The 19,318-nt window shown below is 36.6% G+C and overlaps 1 protein-coding gene across 4 annotated transcripts; it reads right to left on the bottom strand.

Moving 5' to 3' along the window:
* Positions 1–250: 250 nt before the first annotated feature.
* On the bottom strand, positions 251–14,822 carry LOC120626223. Of its 4 annotated transcripts, none has more exons than XR_005658847.1 (10): positions 10,727–10,801; positions 9,757–9,888; positions 7,923–8,066; positions 6,784–7,004; positions 5,653–6,186; positions 5,224–5,565; positions 4,487–4,727; positions 3,601–3,900; positions 1,885–2,951; positions 251–1,565 (listed from the first exon to the last, which is right to left on the bottom strand). XR_005658847.1 is itself a non-coding variant. In XM_039893628.1 (10 exons), exons 2-10 carry the CDS (start codon positions 10,779–10,781, stop codon positions 2,605–2,607), a joined length of 2,316 nt encoding a protein of 771 aa, XP_039749562.1. In that variant the 5' UTR covers positions 10,782–10,811; positions 14,500–14,822; the 3' UTR covers positions 251–2,604. The 4 variants fall into 4 exon arrangements, 3 of the variants coding, with proteins under 3 accessions (XP_039749562.1, XP_039749563.1, XP_039749564.1); XM_039893628.1 differs by adding an exon at positions 14,500–14,822 and having other exon boundaries at positions 251–2,951; positions 10,727–10,811; XM_039893629.1 differs by lacking the exon at positions 10,727–10,801 and adding an exon at positions 14,500–14,821 and having other exon boundaries at positions 251–2,951.
* Positions 14,823–19,318: the final 4,496 nt, after the last annotated feature.

Raw genomic sequence — 19,318 nt, 5'->3', positions numbered from 1 at the left:
CGGTTTAACGTGCTCACTGAGACAGATAACGAAAAGTTTCTGGATTAGACATGAAATCCAAAACCTCGATTTAGATTAAGGGCGTCCGCCTACGTCCGACAATCAAAGTCCGAATTTATTGCAAGAGAAAATGAAACACACTTATTGCAATATGAATCACAAACTTCCTATATGTCTGTCAGACTCCAAAATATTCGAACCTAAAGTCTGACGTAAGCGGCGCCCCTAAAATAAGAACACCACTGTGGAATAATGATTTATTTTATACAAGTACTCTCGTTTTTTTAATAAGTACCAAGCTCATTTTATTAATTTGCTTAATTTAATTTTATATTATCACATAACTTTGACTCACAATAATCTGCGAACATAAGCGTAGGTACGTCAAAGAAAGGGAATTGGCACCTATAAAGATCTGCTTACCCTCGCGTTATTATTTATCATATTTGGTATCGTTCAAGAAATTTTTGGATAGTATCAGACAGTCGAATTAAAAAAATACAGAATCCTCATTCAGCCATTATTGTATGCTGTGCATTGTAAGTGCTGTGCAAAAACAGTAAAAACAGCCCGGGCACATCTTACTTAACACAGAGCATTAGAGGTAAAATAATAACAGTTAACTGCTAAATGGTATGAAGTGTCTAGAGTGGTTTTTCATGCTTCAATATTAGCCGTATACACGGTTTCTGTAGGCTATAATAATAAGAATTCCGCAAAATAACGTTTCATACACTCAAGTGTATCAGACTTTATTTTAAGGAATTCTTATTCAATTTAGTAATCAGCGAAAAGTAGGAAAATCTATATGGTGCAGTTTCTAATTTCTTTAATCTTTATACGACACACGGAACGGATCTACCATAATATAACTCTATACGCACGCCATACGTTTCGCTCCGACACCGGAGCATCCTTAAATAATTGCTAAGTGACCTAGAGCGGACATTTTTGAAGCTCTGTTTGGTGTATTGAATGTATATTGAAAGACCTAATATTGTTCATTGTTTAAGAAATGTTTTGAATTTTGTTTAAGAAGATGATTTCAATTGACAGCATTATGAACTTCGCATAACAAATCAACAACAAACAATTCAACATCCGCCAACGAAAGTCAGCTATATATAAAGTTCATATTCCATACGATAAGACTGGGGTAATCTTCAGGTAGGATCAAGAATATCGAAATTACAATTACTAACTTGCCACATCTTTCTTTTTGCTTAACTAACTTATACATTGTGGTGCATTAATTATACAATGTAATACCTGTGTATGTATGTACGTCGAAAGGGTGAGGTATGAAGGGAGTGAAAGTGGGTAAGGAGTGTAGCAACTATCCCGTCGCTGCTCGCGACGTCTGATTTGGCCGACCCAGCTATGCGTGCACACTTATTCTTCCAATGAGTTTACAAAGTACCCACTATTTATATCGTTGCACTTTATGATTATAGTAAAAGCTGCTCAACGAGTTCGAGATCGCAAGTACGTAATAGCTGCAAGACATGAGTGTGGAACCGTTTCACGTATTCGTTGCGCTTCGCGCTACGTTCTCACCAAATTCCCTAATAAGAATAGCGTGTAACGTTACATTTCCTCTCCCGCGTTCACCTCTAAGTTTATAATTAACTTCGACATCGTTTTTTTATGTATGTCATCCTTGTTGCTACTTGCTAATTAGCTTTATGTACCCTTATTATAAAATTGACAGTCTCGCTATAGTACACTCGTTTTCCAGGTTATCTGAGTAAAATGAACCTTGCTTTAAAGCTTTAATTGGTCTACACTTCTACAGTCAGCGTACTTTGAAAACATTTGTAAAACAGCAATCAGTAATACGGAGTTTTCGACTCTATAACGAGTAGCCCATTTTTAAAAACTTACTAGCTATTGCACTTTTATATTCCCGGGCTAGAAGTTCGCTATCGGCTATATGCAATTTGCAGATTGCAAGATATCTCTATTTTTTTTTTAAACGGCTTGCTGTACACAGTTATTTAAATTTCGGATCTAGTCCCCGGATGCTTTGACATCATAATAAAACCCTTCTCATCTCTTCATGTCTGTCTGCAGGCCTCTGTGCCAGATGTCACCAGGGGCTGTGCGGGATTAAAAAAGGCTTTTATGGTATTAATAAGGATTAGTATGAATTTATTTTCAAAATATGTCTGTAACAATGCAGACATATGTTGTGTATAAACATCCTATGTCTGCATTGTTACTATTTACCATTCCCTGTATTTCGTCATAAACAAGGACAAAAGCAAACTTGTGGAAAATGATATACAGTATTATTATTCCAGTACTTAATAAAAAATTAATACAGACAGACACGATAACAAAACACTAGAATATCGATACAAACAAATCCATTCGAAAGCTATTAGCTGTTATCCTCCCGGTCAACGTTCTCGCAGTGGCGTGGCGCCGCGATTATGCTCTTATTTTATTACAAATCTCGAATGTTATAAAATTAAACATTTAATAGAAATGTTTTCTATTAATGATACAGACCCACCAAAATTGAGCATTGGTAAATAAAATCCTGTATATGATTTTTCTAAATTTATACGATGTGTATCAAAACTCCTATAAACGCAAAGTTCACTTTTCAATTACACGTTTGCGTTCCGGCGGTGGACTATACCTTACAGGACCGGCTGGTTTAAGAGAGCTTTGACTTCCTTGCATGTTTGGTTCAGTCTCTACATCTTGGCTGGTTTCCTGAGCTTCCTGAAGAGATACTTGTGTTTGAACTTTACGTGGTATATGTTCAGGCATATGCGCATGCGCAGCAATACGAGTGATTTCCTGGTCAATTTTGTTAACGAGATTTTCAATGACAGCAGGCCAACGTGTGACCGGAACTGTGTGCATCGGGGCCAGACGTGCGTCCGCCATTACGGCTAAGCGGACGGAGTCTGCGTACTGTATCACTGTTAGTGACATGCCTGAAATGTAATAACTGCTCAGTCCCGTTGGTGTAAGAGTAAGAATGTTCTACTACGGATAAAATGGCATTCGGGCGGTTTAACGTCATCCGTGATCAATTTCTTATATGTAAATTCTTCCTTGAAGTATTGGTAACCTAGTTTGTATAAGTTTAGTACCTCGGCCTCACTTGCAATGAAACTAAGGTCGATCCGCCCAACTATAACTTTACTTTTAACTTTAAAATAAAATCAGGAACTTTAACGCTGAAACATCGTGACGAAACTTGCATGTCTGAGAGCTCTCGATAATGTTGTCAAAATCGTGTGAAGTCACTACCCACACTTGACTGGTGTGATGAATAGCGGCCAAGACTCACGTTATTCTGGGATGAGACTCGCACGCACAGAAGGGCACGCCTTTAGAGTAAGCGTAACTTACAATCTGCGAGAACTTAAAATCTATAAATGCGTTGCTTGCCTATAACCTTTCTTCAGTATTGAGGTATCAAGATTTTTTTTTTTAATTATATTAAATTATTTTATTTGCATAAAACCTTGTAGGTATGTTAAGTTAAAATCTATGTCATCTAACCCATCTAGTTCCAAAGATTGGCGCTCTAAAACAAAAATAAACTCTAGCTTTTATTAATATAGATAAGGTACTCACTTATATTGGCTTGCGGCGGTCTCCAGTAAATAACGTAATCTATAGACTTGTCCCACATCGTCGTCCGCTCCGCTGTATCCAGAGGAGCATTTATTTCAGCATAGGATACGGCGAATTTGCGAGATAATACATTCATTGTGAGTCTTGCTAGCGGTGATGGCACTGATCGTGTGAGAGCACCACATCGAGCTTGGGCTGCCCAACCGGCTGCCAATAATCCTTGACGCTTGCAAGCCTCATCAACAACTGCAGCTATACGTCTTGGAGTTGCACCCACAGGTAGGGACAGACACACCATTCCTGTAAAAATTAATAAACCAAAAAATCAATATTTTCATGCCATTATTATTATACCCTTTATTTGTATACCTAAAACACACACAACAGCAAGAATTATATACAAGACAAAAAAAGAAACACGAAGAAAGAAACAGAATACAAAAGGCTACCTTATCACTTCATAGCGACCTTAGAATTAGGAAAAAAACATGTCCTTCTCAGCAAACCAAAAAAATTGCCATGTGATACATAAACGCGTGCATGCAAGCTAAGTAACCTAACATAACTAGTCCCTGGAAACAATTATCAACAAGTCAAGAAAAAAATATTGCAAGGAATGTCATAATCACATCGAGCTATTACCGGCCCACTGAAGAGTATGAGAAGGGTTTTACAAGCCTTCGAAAACATGGAGAAATCAAAGGCATGGAAGTTTCCTCACGATGCTCTGCTTCACCATTAAAGCAAGTGATTATTAATTATTGCTTAAACGAACATAACTTAGAAAAGTTAGAAGTGCGTGACGGGTTTAGTAGTCACTGGTCACTAGCCATAGGGTTATCACTGCTAATAATAATGGAATTATGAAGGAGTAAAAGTAATTTACCTCCTGTCTGCGACTTTTTATAATCCTTCCCGTTGCCCTCAGAGAATGTATATAGAAATCTCTCAGAGGCAGCCCTGGCCGTGATAAGTATGGAGTCAGGTGTGTCGCTCTGAGCATGTTCAAAGAATGCACGCAGGGACTCAGTTGCAGCAAACAACGCCAAGTCTGTGGAAGATACACCTAAGGCTCGTGCTGCACGCTCAATTCCGGCTCTAGATACTGGACGCGACCATGACGTCACCTGTAAGGTAAGAAAGAAAGGTAATAAGGTGTAAAACCAATGCGATTGTTTCATTTTTGTAAATCGTATTTTAGTCCACATCATTTCAAGAATTACTAGTAGGTAGTAGAGCTTTACAGAGCTCGCTCTGAGAAGTATTTCCATGGTGGAAATACTTCTGCCACAAGGCAGTATTCTTGGAATGCTGTGTTCTGGTCTGAAGGGCGGGATTGCCGGTGCAATAACATCCACATATTGGGCTTAACGCCCCAGGTTGTACACAGGGCTGCACATTGCAGGACGTGTTCCTTGCATGCCTTATGAATTGTCGCTCTGTTTAGAGGCGATGGTTTTCATTTACAAGCAGGTGGGCCATCATATAGCCATGGGCCATTATAGTACTAAAAAAAAATACTTTTGATAGACACAAACAGAATATGCTTAGACACTAATTGAGTAAGGTTTAATCCATAACCACTATATGGTTGTAATGAGAGATATTATTGATATTATGTACCTTTCTTCCGCATAATGAGACAGTCTGTAGAATATGCCTTTTCCCACCATCCGCTCTTATGGTGTCCGTCCAAAAATTTGAAGGAGCTCGATATATTTCAACAAGGCCTCGCATTGCTTCCGCCGTTGCCTTAACCCATAGTTGTCCTATATCTCCGTACTTCCACGTCAATGTATTAATGTGTTTCACTTGCCCCGTAGTTCGGAGATCATTCAATGCCATTACCTCATCCCGAATAGACGCCGGTAACCTTAGAAATATTTGAGTTGTTGAATATGTTGCCTCAAATATTTTTCTAGGCCACTTTCGTGGATCGAATGTTACAAGAGGTGATATTAACACCTACAAAAAATAAGATTATAAATTAATATGCAGAGAACATAAATAAAATGTATTGACAATACGTAACGGCAGTGAGACATTGTTTACCTTAGGTATTGTTAAATTTCTCCTCTTGCATTCACCTTGCACGGCAGTTAAAAATACGCTAGCCGTTTTTGCTATCTGCGAATCTTTCTCTTCTGATCTTTTTCTGGTAACGTTTTTTAAAGCATTTGCAGCTGATATTAACACAATCCCAGCTACATGGAAAATTCCAGGCAAACTTTTCATCGAGTGTGTGCTTTCGGTGGGATCATACTCAAATATGAATTCATTCCAAATATTGGATAAATTTTCGTTTACTTTATCCCAAAGTTCCAACACCGCAGATGGGTTCGGAAATAGCTTTGCCAATGGGCTTTCCTGGGAAGATTCAGTTTGCTCGAATATCCGACTCGGCTCCTTGTCCCGTAACAGTAAAAGGTCGCCGATGTTAAGAGATTTCTTGCCAGTCAGAAGGAGGTGATGAACTCGAACTAAAATGTAATACTTTGGTTCAATGGAGACGCAGGGTATAATTATATACTGCCACGGCGGTTGGTCGCTTGGGAAATACTTAGATATAATTTCGCTGACATAATCCTGCAAAATAATACGTTTGAGTGGCAGAAGAGTTTGAGTATGTGTATTATACTCCAAGCTTTAAAATTTCAATGGTGTTGAAGTGAAACTTCTTTAGTTGTAATAGGGAGTTTGTGACAAATAAGAAATATGTTGGAAATTATTTGAACCTTGTAATGGAAATATCGTTTTCGAGAATCCCGACGCGTAACTTACGCTGATAAATGACCCAAAAGTGATTCGGTGAAAGAGCTATTTTAGTAAAAGGAGAAAAAAGGATTAAAAAATACATTTTTAAGAAAATGACCCTCCCGTGGAACAAACAAAATTGTAGTTACAGGGTATTTTAAAGAGACTGAGAGACATACTTACGCTGTGATACAGTTAGACGACGATATGACCCATGAATTGGAAATATCAGAAAAGGAACCGAAAGTGACTCAAACCTCATCTGTATGTAGTCATGTGTCACTGATTACTTTTAGTATAAAGTGAGAGTCAGTTCAGCCGGCCAAAAGGGCAACGAATGGGCGCAACTACGACTATACAACTACTATTAAATATTCAAAGAAATTTCACTTCTTTGTTGCCTAATGGTGGAACTATTGTTTTGATTACCTGAATATTACTATCAGATACCGGTCGACCGCGATAAACGCCGTTGGCCATAACAAAATGGTTTTCGAGTCTGAATTGTATATTGGCATCCCATGCGTAGTTTCCCCAACTTGATACCAGCAAATGTCGTAATCTGGGGAACAGTAAGTCTCCTTTCTGGTCTCGACGATCAATCACATGTTGCGCCAGTGCATTTTTTATTTCCTCGGTATCTAACGCACCTAAAATTATGGACATTTTGGATTGTTAGTCAGATTCAGCGGGTGTTTTAAGTAATTTCCATACCACGGGTGTTTTAAGATGCGGTTTTGCCGTCTGAACGGCGTCGGTAGTCTAGTGGTTATTACTATAGATCACAAAATCCCATGGTTCGAATCGCGGGTCAGGCTTGAAAATTGTTGGGTTCGTAGGTTTTTCTGTTAAACAGTTCTTGGTACCAACCCGCAGTTTGGAAATTGATCAACTTCTTCTTTTGTGCCTCGAAGAGCACGTTAAGCCGTCGTGAATTGGTCGCTGTTATTACTAATATGATAATACTAGTTAAAACCCATATTGGAAAAGCTTGAAGGGTATTTATTGCTTTAATTTCCTTTTAATTCATAGGCCGAGAATGATGGTAGATAATAAAGGTATCTGGAATCTTTGTCGACTCGGGCAAAGGTCGGTACTTATATAGCCATCAAGAATAACATTTTAAGTACCTTTGGGTGTTGGTGAACATGGGCAAGTATTGATGTCAGGTGAAGTATTTTCCAATTTTCTGTCTGATGAAGCGTATCCTTAGATTTTTTTTTAAATTAAAAAACAATACAAATAGAAATTGTAAGAGTAGTGTAATCCCAGTATAAAGTATAAATACAGCAGTTATCCGTAATGGCAAACATTATACCTGTATTTTTATTGCTTACGGTGATGATCTTTAGGCGATGGTTACGGCTCATAATAATATGATATATTAGATATATAGGTTGTATAGGTACCGACCTTTGCCTTTCCTTTCGTTTGCCTTTATTAATCAAGATTCATATTTCGATACAGCTGTCGAATTCATAATTGGAACCTTTCGATACTTTAATTATATGCTATAACTACAAGTTGATCATGTCGTAGGAGTCAGATTTTACGAAACTTGCACCTACCTTTTATACAGAGTAACACATTGATTATGCCTTGATTTCTATGCGTGTCCAGCAGAGATCGGACCGTGTCCGTTCTTATGAACTCTAAATTTGGATACCTGCTTGAGAGTAGTTTCAGCCATAAATGTTTGCTTATTCGTACCACTGTAACGGTAGAAAATGATTTCATTAGCAGATATAAATGTGGGAGGTAACATATTTCACGTAGGTACGTTTTGGAAGATATTTATCAATATCGCTAATAAAATTTAAATTATCAATATCCTTAATTAACAGCGTTAACCGTTGCCCCAGGAATGTCGTAAAAAAACTCTATGGTTTCATTAATGCTTAAAGGTTTTATGTATGCTATGCTGTAAAGTAAATAAAATAAATACGTGGTTATTTAATTTCCAATAGTATGTAGGAAGACTATTTGAGCGGAAAAACTATAGAAATCGATTTAGAACTTCTATTCTACTACTACTACTCTAGCGTCACTTAACATCAGGTGAGATTGCAACTAAATTATACGCATTTATTAAACTAATAAGGAATTACATATAAATATCAATAGTATTTACCTAACTAGATAAGTATAACGTATTAACTTAAACCAAACATGTTAAATAAGTGATCCTGAATTTGATTACCTACAAACATTGGTCTATAACATTCTAAGCGTTATCAGGAATTATGTACATACAAGTTACAACACTTTTTTATGACCGAAGATAATATTTTGCAATACCCAAGTATTTATAATATTATGTAGAGCAACCAATTAGGTAGTTATTTAATGTTAAGTGTAAACATTTGGAGTTGAAGAAGAAGAAGTCTTCATTGCACATACAAATACAAAGCTAGGTTAACATAACAATCGATACTGAAGCCAAAACTGTATTTTTCATTTTTATCTGTCTGTATCTTGCCCGCCATACATTTTATAAGAAAGCTAAACTTAGAAGGTCTAACAGCAGGATTATTTTCTTTCTGGAAAATAATTATTTTAGATCCGCTAATTTAGGTTACCTTAGAGATATATTAAGGTAGATACATCATAATAAAAACAAATTGTCAATTGTACGTCAGGTTATCATTCAAGAAGCATGTTTTGTTGCGTTCTTATCTAAATAATTTTATTGATGTTATATGTCAACGACCGTTGAATAATTTTCAATTATGATTAGGTGCTTTCACTTATGTACTGTCTGTTATTTAATACACATTTTATAAGTGCAAGAGACCTAAAATGTTGTCTAGTTGGGTCACTTTGAGCTGACACTTTATATACATACATATACACTTCATATACAGACATATTTATGAGTATTATTTTCTTTAACTGAATTGTGAAACAAACTAATTCGACAATACCTAAAGAAAAAAAAAGTATTAAATTCTCTGTGTTCTCAATAATAATTATCTATAGTTTGCGACGCGATTTCTATAGATAGGTAAATCTTTTGGGTGAAATTTATCATTATTTATTCTTAATTAGCTATCGCCTGCGAAAGAGTTTATTTCGGATCTTCTCGGGACATCAGAAATTGTACGAAATTGCTCATCCACTTCTCTATACATACTATAATATTTTAAAATGGTAAAGTTTGTGAGATTGTAGAGCGTAAGCTCTGAATTTTGAAAATTCTTTTAACAATAGAAAACTACATGATTTGCGAGTGTCAGAAGCTATAAATTAACTAGAAAAAAAAAGTCAGCGACAGCATATTGTGTCTAACTTTTATATTTAAATCACATAAAGTAATTTTTTTTGACTTAAATATGAAAGTTACCAGTGCGACGTCGGGGGGTCGCTAGTAATGAATATATTGACATTAAATTGCATACCTACCAACGTAAGATAAAGCCAGGGCAGGCAAGGCTGAGACTGCTATGCAGAACGCGCAGTACGCGTAGATCTGCTCCCGTAGCTGCACACGCAGGCCACGTTCAGCTCGCACCATCTCGAGCACATTAACTGCAACTGTAAGATTTTTTTTTTTCGAAAATCTATGCAGTATGTTGAATATTTAATATTTTACAAATTATCGAGCTAAAAAAATCGTAAAACAAAAGTTATTAGTTTTAATGTAAACAACTACAGGGCGAGAGCTTTCTGGTGTTTTTTATTCTACCCTGTATATCAGATCTGTTAAGTGTGTGTGATCTGTAACTCAATAACAAAAAGCCAAAGTATATGTAGTAGCTATAGTAGTTTAAGGGAATATACCGGACCAAGGGCAGCAGCGTACTCTGTTCTACTACTGCGATCACCATCAAACCATCCTGTTCGGAGAGGCCTATAGCCCGTGAGTGGATAGGCTTTTGATGAGGCTGCTTATTACAAAGTTGGAAAGCGTGTTTGTAGGTATATCTGTGTCTCGAAATATCCCGTTTAATTAGAAAGATTATTGTTAGATATTTTTAATTTTACTTATTTTTCTTTTCTTGTGTGTTCCTTGTATTGTTTCAAAGTTGTGCAATAAAAAGATTTTAGGCTATACAGCATCACGATACGACTAACAGTTGGCTCGAAAAAGGTCTAATCTTTGATTTTGTTGTAAACTTGTTCTGCATAGAGCTTATTTTTTATTTATTTAACACACAACCAATAAAAATAAAACTAGCCATTCTCCACCACATGCGTTTATAAATGCAGCCAATAAATGGGACGGATTTACGTTCTTGGATATTTTAAAAATATTTATTAGTTATGGACCATCAATTGTGATAATAAACATATGATATACGAAGTGTACAAAGGAAGGAAGGTGTTAAAGCTTACGCTGCACAAAATATAAGACAACATTAGATATAGCTACCTCCACAACGACACGACGGAGAGAAATCTGAAATCACTTTCACCGTAGAATACATAATAATACTGTTTCACTGGATACTTATTACCTACAAAACGACCAGCTTATAAGAGACTTTCACTGAAATGAAAATTTGCTTATCTACTTATATTAAGGAATACTAATTAAGTATTATTTTAATTCAAGATAATCTTCTATCTACTTAGTTTGACTTTATAAGAAAGATAAATATAATAACATACTTTCGTGTGCTACTTATTGACCAAACGAGAGAGTTGGAGCCTTATAAGTATAACTCCAAAGACGGCCGATTGGCGCAGTGGACTGTGACCCTGCTTTCTGAGTCCAAAGGCCGTGGGTTCGAAATGTTTGTGTGATGAACATGAATGCTTATAAGTGTCATAAGTATTTTTCTTAATATTATAAGTATTTATGTATTTTATAAATTAAATTATTCATCAGTTATCTTAGTACCCATAACACAAGCTACGCTTACGTTTAGGCTAGATGACGATGTGTGTATTGTCGTTATATATTTTTTTTTATCAAAGACATTTCAATAGAACCAATAAGGGGACAATTTTTTTTCAATTCTACGTGGGCTTATTGCATGTAGTGGGATAGCTATTTTTCTTATATTTAAAATCAATTATTTTCAGAGCTATATTTTTAAAAAATCCACCTCAATGGACAAATTGTAGAAGTTTGGTAGTTACCAACTTTTAGTTTTTCTTATTACACTACAAGTTAGGCCTCGACTCCAATCTCACGGTGGTAATTGATGATGCAGTCTCAAGATGGTGATAGGATTAACCTGTTAGGGAGTATAGTAGTTATCCTCCAATTGACTCTGATGGGAATCGGACCTAGAACTTTCCACACAAATTATGAGACCACAACGCTCAACACTGAGTCAGAGAGACCGAGAACTCGCAATTATGATGAAATGTCTAAGTTATATTTATTCCATAACCATTATTGGTTTCTACGAGACATCGTACCGAAAAAAAAGCAAGCTACCTAACCTAGCGGCAAGGTGAAAAAAAAATCTGGGCGGTACTCGTTAAAATCGACATATAGTTCAAATTTAAAAATTCTTAATTCATGTAGGCCTATCACAAACACTTATGAAGCTTTCATACATATTAACATGTTATTTTTACACAGGTTTATTTATCAATTTGTTTAATCAAACACAATAAATGATTTATATCGGTTTGATATTCGCGAACCGGACGCAAAATGCATGACGAATCGATTACATTAATAAAAGTAAGCGTTTAAAAACGTACCTGGACTACGGGATTAGTGGTGGTCTTTCCCATGTATATATAATGTGATAAATAGATAGGAGATAGTTTAATGACAACATGAAATTGAGTCGTGCTACTTTCATTTTTATTTAAGTCTAGGCTTTAGCAGTTTCCTTTGGTATGAATAAAAAAAAGTGCTATCGGAACTTTGAATAGACCAATCCTGCTCGGCCGAATTTAATTTTTTATTTCGTTATTTATATTCCGCTATTATATTTTTGTCCAATGTTACGAAGTAGTTTTGCTATCAGCTATGTTTTTCTTGTAAAATAAAGTAAAATTTTTTGACTTACTTTTCTGACAAGACTGTTTTGAGTTATTTATCTAGAGTATGTGTGTTAAGTAAGTATGGGTTTCTTTTTTATCGTTTATAATAAAACTTTATTATTTTTATTGGTGTTTTTAGCTACACTTGGAGGAATTATCAATTTTATGAATTTAAAATGCATATAAAAATTTTCGGAACCGACAGGAAAAAATAAAATATTGGAAAAAGCGCTATAATCCTGTCCCAAATCCTGTCGGTTCCGAAAATTTTTATATGCATTTTAAATTCATAAAATTGATAATAAAACTATCGTACGAATCCCTAAAAATCTTCTTTGACTTTTGCTAATAAATTACGCCACCGTCCTTAGGTCACTATTTACTTAATTTCACTTAAGGGGAGATTATCGTACTATTTACGACTACCAACAATCATGAACTTACCGATAACGTAATCAACCCATTGCTATTCGCTATCGACTCTAGTTTTAATATGCACGCCGATATCATTGAACAATCAAACGGGCATCGAGCGATAGATTCAATGCCTATTCAGCCTAGTCTGATAAATCCCAACCTTTAGTCCGCGTACCTAACCTATGACTCCAACGAGGTTGCACACCAGCCCGCACAAAAGCTGAGTGATGTAAACATTTAGGCCCTTGCAAATAAACGTGGTATACCAATACGCACTAGCCAGCGTGGAAGTTAGACTACGGCCTAAGGCTGCCCGTCCACCGGAGCGGAGCCTGGAAACGGACTAATGCGGAGCGCAGTTGCGTACTGTGTCTGGTTCACTTAAGAGCAGCGGAGATTTTGTGCAATCCTATTGGTTAATATTTCTACGTTTCTCAGCTCCGCTGCCTCGCTCCGCTCCGGTGGACTGGCAGCTAAAAACCTTCTTAATCTAAGAGGAGACCTGTGCCCTGTAGTGGGCCGGTAATGAGTGAGGTTAAATAAACGTGGAATAATTTTTTGTCGGTGATTGGCATTTAATCCCCGCACGCACCATTCGTAATTTTCGAAGTTGCGTGCGTTTTTAATTTAAGTTATTAAAATTTCACTTGCTTTAACGGTGAATAAAAACCTGCATGCCTGAGAGTTCTCCATTAGTTTTTCAATAGGCGTGTGGAGTCCACCAATCCGCACCGGGCCAGCGTGGTGGACTGCGGTCTAAACCCTTCTATTTCTAAGAGAAGCCAGTCAGTCAGTCTTTATGATGATAATAGTTTTGCGTTACACGATAGACACATTGAAATTCACAACAAAAATAAAAAACCTTATCAAACAAACGAACAAAACTTAGTATCGGGATTGTAACACAATGATGACTGATGTATGCCATAGAAGTATATGTAATGGTTTAATTGAATAAAGGTTTGATATTTAAGGTTTTACAATTTGAGTTCAATAATGATAGAATTTAAATTAAACGATGTAATCCACTCACGGACGAGTTTTGCAAGATCCGCTACCACTTTCGTTTTTTTTTTCTCATTTTGTATCCCCAATTCCTAACCACAAGGCTAAACCCAACCAAAAATATGGAACTAAATTATTATGAAAATTTCATGCGCTAGCAAATATTATGAACCTAATCAGGTCAGTATTTCAAGCGGAACTGGTCAGCTCTTCGTGCAATATTGAGTAAACAACAACCTACCTACCTAATTCGTAATATTTCGTGATAAATAATCGAATATCTAGGTTGCTTGTTGTTTTGTTAATTATCTTCATTAAATTCAAAACCTATATCACTCTGCTTATTTGTCGGTAATATCTGGAAATATTATACCTAAATATAGTGCAAAACAGATTCAATAACTGAGGAATTCTGAAGTTAAGTCACTTTTAAACTATTTCTCAGCGATATCAAAACAGCCTTTTCTTAAAGCTTTAAGTCAAGAACTACCATATTTATTGCTATTAGGTTCCTAGCTAAATTAAAAGATATATTTTTAGAAATTATCTATTAGCCAGCGAATTTATAGAAAATTGTTCAGGCAGGTCCGTACATAGATATATCTACCATCGTATTTTCCCGGTTTTATAGATACCTAAGTAATTCATCGTAATTTATTATTCTACAATTTATATTCTTTCATATCGTTATTAACTATCTCAATAGTTTTGGCTATATTTATTTTCACTATCTCAATTCTCTCTCGAACTGTTAAACAGAAAACATTAACTTACCTTCCAATTATGACAATATCCAATCCTTTTTTCCGGTAAACACAGCTTATATTAGAGTATAATTCCAAATTAAAACACAAATGCGGCATTAAAAGTACACAACAATACACAGATGAACTTTATTTAGTGTTCTTTTTTTGTTTTGACACCAATACCGTGCCACACTACCGCACACCAATAGCGGAGTGACCGGCCGCCGTCCACCGCGTGTATGCTCCCCTTATCTAGGGCTGCCATCCATCCTGTATGGTGATTGTGTAAGGTTGTTCCTTGACCGTTGATAGGTACCACTAGCTACACCCGGACACTGCCTGATATTAGGTTATTATTTCCCATCGACGTCGGAGTTTATGTGTAATATTTTGCAAAGGCTTCCGGTGAATCTATTGGCAACTTTCGCGGACAAATTAACAGTATAAGTACTTATCCCACAGACCTCTATTATACTATCGTAACTTATGTACTAAATTTTCAATTAAACGTAAACCTTAATGTCCGGTTTATTATAAAAAAAATACAACTTAATAATTTTGAAGAATTATTATTTGTATTTTAAAATTTAGTACTTCAATTAAAATATTGATAGACCAAAACAACATATACATAAAAAAAACTAAATAAAATATAAAACATCTATGAAACTGCCGCAGCACATTAGGCTTAGTACCTAAGATGCTAGCATTTTTGCCAATTTTTGCCAAACTTATTCTTTTGCCAAGATAACTGCCGGTTCTAGGATCTGGTCTCGTTAACGCTTTTTGACAATTCTTTTAAGAAAGCCCGAGACCTAGTTCCCGAATTATTTATAAAAAATATTAATCATTTGTTTAAGTAAAACGTCGATTGTTCTTCCGTGATAATGTTTTAATTACCTTATTTTTCCTTAGCGGTGATAGCCGAGTGGGTAGGAGCTCGACTTCAGTTCGAATCCCAGCACGCACCTCTAAATTTTCTAAGTTAAGTAATTAAGTACTTCAACGGTGTAGGTAAACATCGTGAGGAAACCTGCATGCCTGAGAGTTCTCGATAATGTTCTCGAAGGTGTGATGAGTCCACCAATCCGCACTGAGCCAGCGTGGTGGACTACGGCCTTAACCCCTTCTCATTGTGGGAGGATCTCCTCCCACAATGAGAAGGGGTCGGATCTCCGTGGCTTGTAGTGGGCCGGTAATGGGTTGATATGATGATGATGATCAAAAAAGGTTTAATGCGTAACCGTAAACAATGCCATCCTTTGAAACGAAACAGTTTATGCAAGGATAAAGAGTTCACAAATATTTAACACCCAGTATTGTAAATCGAAAAATATAAAAAAAGGACATTACAAATCAGATTTGATGGACCTAATCAATTATTAAAATTAAGCTTAATTTGCTATACTCCTCGAACAGCAGGAGAATCTGTATGGTGTAATTTATAATTACTTCAATCCGTATACTCCACACCAAACAGATCCTCGGTAATGTACCCTCTACGCACGTTTCGCTCCGAAACCGGAGCATCCTCAGGAGATGTTGACTTTACAATGAATAATTGTTAAGTCAACATCTTCTGACCTGACCAGGTTTTTGGCTATACTTAGTTTTGTTGTCCTAGATTAGTGATTCCGTTAGTGCCAACCCTACCCTTATCGCGGCTCGTCCAAGGTTCAAGATCGAGAGTGGACAACGACAAGATGACGTGATGGTAACTTTTACGTCCACTCACTTCATCGGTATACATTTCCTCGGATTAACAATAACTTGTTAATCCGAATGCCCTTGACTGCAATGTCACCTAAGTGACTATGCAGTCCAAGATGGTAGCGGGCTTATCTGTTAGGGAGGATGGTAGTTATAATTAACATACCTCTAATCGGTTTCTACGCGACATCGTACCGGATCGCGAACGGCACGTCTTTGTCAGTAGGGCCTAGATGGCCGAAGCCTCCATAGCAGAGAAAATTTGGATATAATGAATTCCCAAACCGGGAATCGAACCCGTGACTAGGGAGGTCGTCAGCTTGTCTATATTTGTGCCTCTTTGCGCCTGTAATAGAATCGCGCTAATCTAAAAATTATAAGGTACTTATTATGAGTCTGACTTACGAAGTCTCTAGATAATACTTTGCCGGTCGCTAGAAAGAAGCCGCGGCTAAAACCTGACAAACCTCACTAATCAGTTGACGGTTTTCATTTTCTCACCGATGCACGTTGCATTGGTTTGACCGACATCGTTCGAAACCCCATCACTCCAATAAAGTCATAGTCAAATATTTCTTTATTCAAAAAGGCTCATAGTAGTGAGTAGAGATGGCGATAACTACATTCGTAAATTTAAAACTAAAGCTACGAGGGTTCCAAACACGCCCTGGTCTAATAAGCCCATAACAAAATTAGCCGGGTGTTCTTTTTGTTAGGACCATCTTACACTGTCATTTTAAAATATTTAAGAAGCAACCTGGTTAGAGCAATAGTTACACCCAAGCCTTTTTATCCTTCACGTAATCCTTTATACTATAATAGGACTTTTCTATAAGCTGTCGCTTAAAACAATAAAAATGTCACCTGAGCCGAGGTTCAGCCTCACATGAGGCGCCCCCGGCCCCAGGCCGACGATCCGTTCACCGTGTGGCTCGATTTCGAATTAAAAATGGCAGCGGATCGTTATGCTAGCCCAAGCCGAACTTAATAATTATTAGGTATAATATACATAACAATTAATGAATCTAATATTTAAACAAACGTCTGCAATCTACTTTAGTATTTCAACTTCACATTTAATCACTTCTGTTGACCTACTTCACTATATACCTAACATTGTTGTTTATACAATTTAGCAAAACCTGGGCACGGAGGAGATTATGTATTTTAGCTTGCTCCAGCTAACTTTTTATTTATGTTTATGTAATAACTTATTAATGATTGTGTTCTTGACACTGTTTTTAATTTAATAATAATAATAATAAGTCGGATTGGAAGGTGTGTTTTAGAATTAGAGCTATTTGTGACAGAGCTAATCCGGGAAGTATCTACTACCGCCATGCTTATTTCTGCTTATGCTGTTGGGTAACAGCATTGTTCTGTTTCGGTTTGTAGGGCGTGGTTGTCGTGGCAATTACGGGCACTGGAGGCTTGAAATCCGTCCTCTGCCTGGTGTCATACGAGGCGACAGGAAATATAAAGGAGAACGGGTAGAAGCGGCCCAGTGCCACTGCAGCCATCTGCTGCGATCACAAACCCGCCTACCTAGCGTGGGTATGGACAAACCATCCCGTTGTGAGAGGTCTTTTGGTCCAACAGTGGACTGTTAAAGGCCTTACCAGCCAGCGCTTTGTAGGACGTGTTTCTTGCATTCCGATGAGTGTCGCTCTGTTTATAGACGCTTGTTTTCTACTCATAGGTACACAATCTACTTGGTCCTCGAATGATTAACAAAGATGTGTGATCGTATGAACACGTTTGTCAATTGTTTTTTTTATACTAGCTGACCCCGCGAATTTCATTTCTCCTTAATATTTTGTACATCACAATGCCTTTGTAAAGTACAATACGTACTGCTCATCTTACTTCGGATTAATGTAGCTCTCTTTAGGCCACATCAACCGTTCTACGTTTATAGACAAACTGGCGTGCGCTGTCAGTTGTGTTTTGTTACTAACGGCTAGATTATATTGTTTTATCGATAAATATTATTATTATATACTTATTATCCTATTCCGGACTAATAGAAATCCAACAAATCAAAAATAATGAAAATCGGTCCTTCCGTTCAAGTTATAAATCGTAACTAACACGACTTTGTTTTATATATATATAGATTATCAAGAACCATAACCTTTTTGTATTGCCATATAGTTGCCATAGTAATCCCCTTGACCTTAAAAGTAAACACAGCTGATATTTTGGTTGTCACCGCATCTTTTTTTAACACAACGTTGTGCAGTTATTTGTGAAACAATATTGGCACAGTAAATACTTAAGCTTATATATATTTACTGTATTGATCTCAGGAGAAAGTCGGAAATTATATCGACATAAATAGTGTTGTGTTGTTACACTAGGCTTTGATTCACAGAGTTAGGAACATACAGAATCCGTGTACACGACTAATTTCGAAGCATTAAAAACGACTCCACTTTAGTAATATTTCTCGAACCGGCGGTTAGACACTCCATTCCTTTAGCAGTTGACAGTAATTATTAAACCTCTAATGTTCTAAACGTTTACCATAAAATGAGGAAATGGGAAAAGTTTACGAGCTAGCGTGTGTGTGCTCTCTCTATGCAATAATGGCTGAATGAGGATTCTGTATGCTCTTAATTCTGTTGAACCGAAAAAAAGATTGTTCTAGAGGCATTATCCTGGGAGTAGACAGGGCAATACATTTTTATGGAGACTCCCATCTTTACGTTTTAGAAGATAGTCATTAAAGGATAAAAAGTAGGATTTCACACTCTACGGCGCCATAAATTATGCAAAGAATAGCAGCTATCAGTTAAACTATTGCGTGATCGAAGTACTAAATAACGAAAACACTTTCGCATTTATAATAATGGTATGGGAAATGTGTTGTAACACAGTCATCATCATCATATCTATCTATTATCGGACCATGACAAGGGTTTACACATTACTGAGAACTCTCAGGCATGCAGGTTTTTCTTCACCGTTAAAGCAAGTGATAAATAAATACGACAATACACACATCGCAATCTAGTAGCGTACCTTGTGTTATGGGTACTAAGATGATGAATATTATACATATAAACACCCAGACACTGAAAATCCTTCATGTTCATCACACAAATATTTTCCAGCTGTAGGAATCGAACCCACGC

Source organism: Pararge aegeria, chromosome 9 (assembly GCF_905163445.1).
Source record: "Pararge aegeria chromosome 9, ilParAegt1.1, whole genome shotgun sequence".
Classification (NCBI taxonomy): domain Eukaryota; kingdom Metazoa; phylum Arthropoda; class Insecta; order Lepidoptera; family Nymphalidae; genus Pararge; species Pararge aegeria.
The sequence above is the reverse complement of the archived record's forward strand: the minus strand, read 5'-3'. Positions and strand labels throughout refer to the sequence as shown.

Excerpts from the sequence above, each read along its gene's own strand:
- LOC120626223 (XM_039893628.1), bottom strand. The coding sequence starts at position 10,781 with ATGTATTCTACGGTGAAAGTGATTTCAGATTTCTCTCCGTCGTGTCGT. Across the intron at positions 9,889-10,726 it reads TCCGTCGTGTCGTTGTGGAG|TTGCAGTTAATGTGCTCGAG; the intron begins GTAGCTATATCT and ends AAAATCTTACAG. Across the intron at positions 3,901-4,486 it reads TAAAAAGTCGCAGACAGGAG|GAATGGTGTGTCTGTCCCTA; the intron begins GTAAATTACTTT and ends TAATTTTTACAG.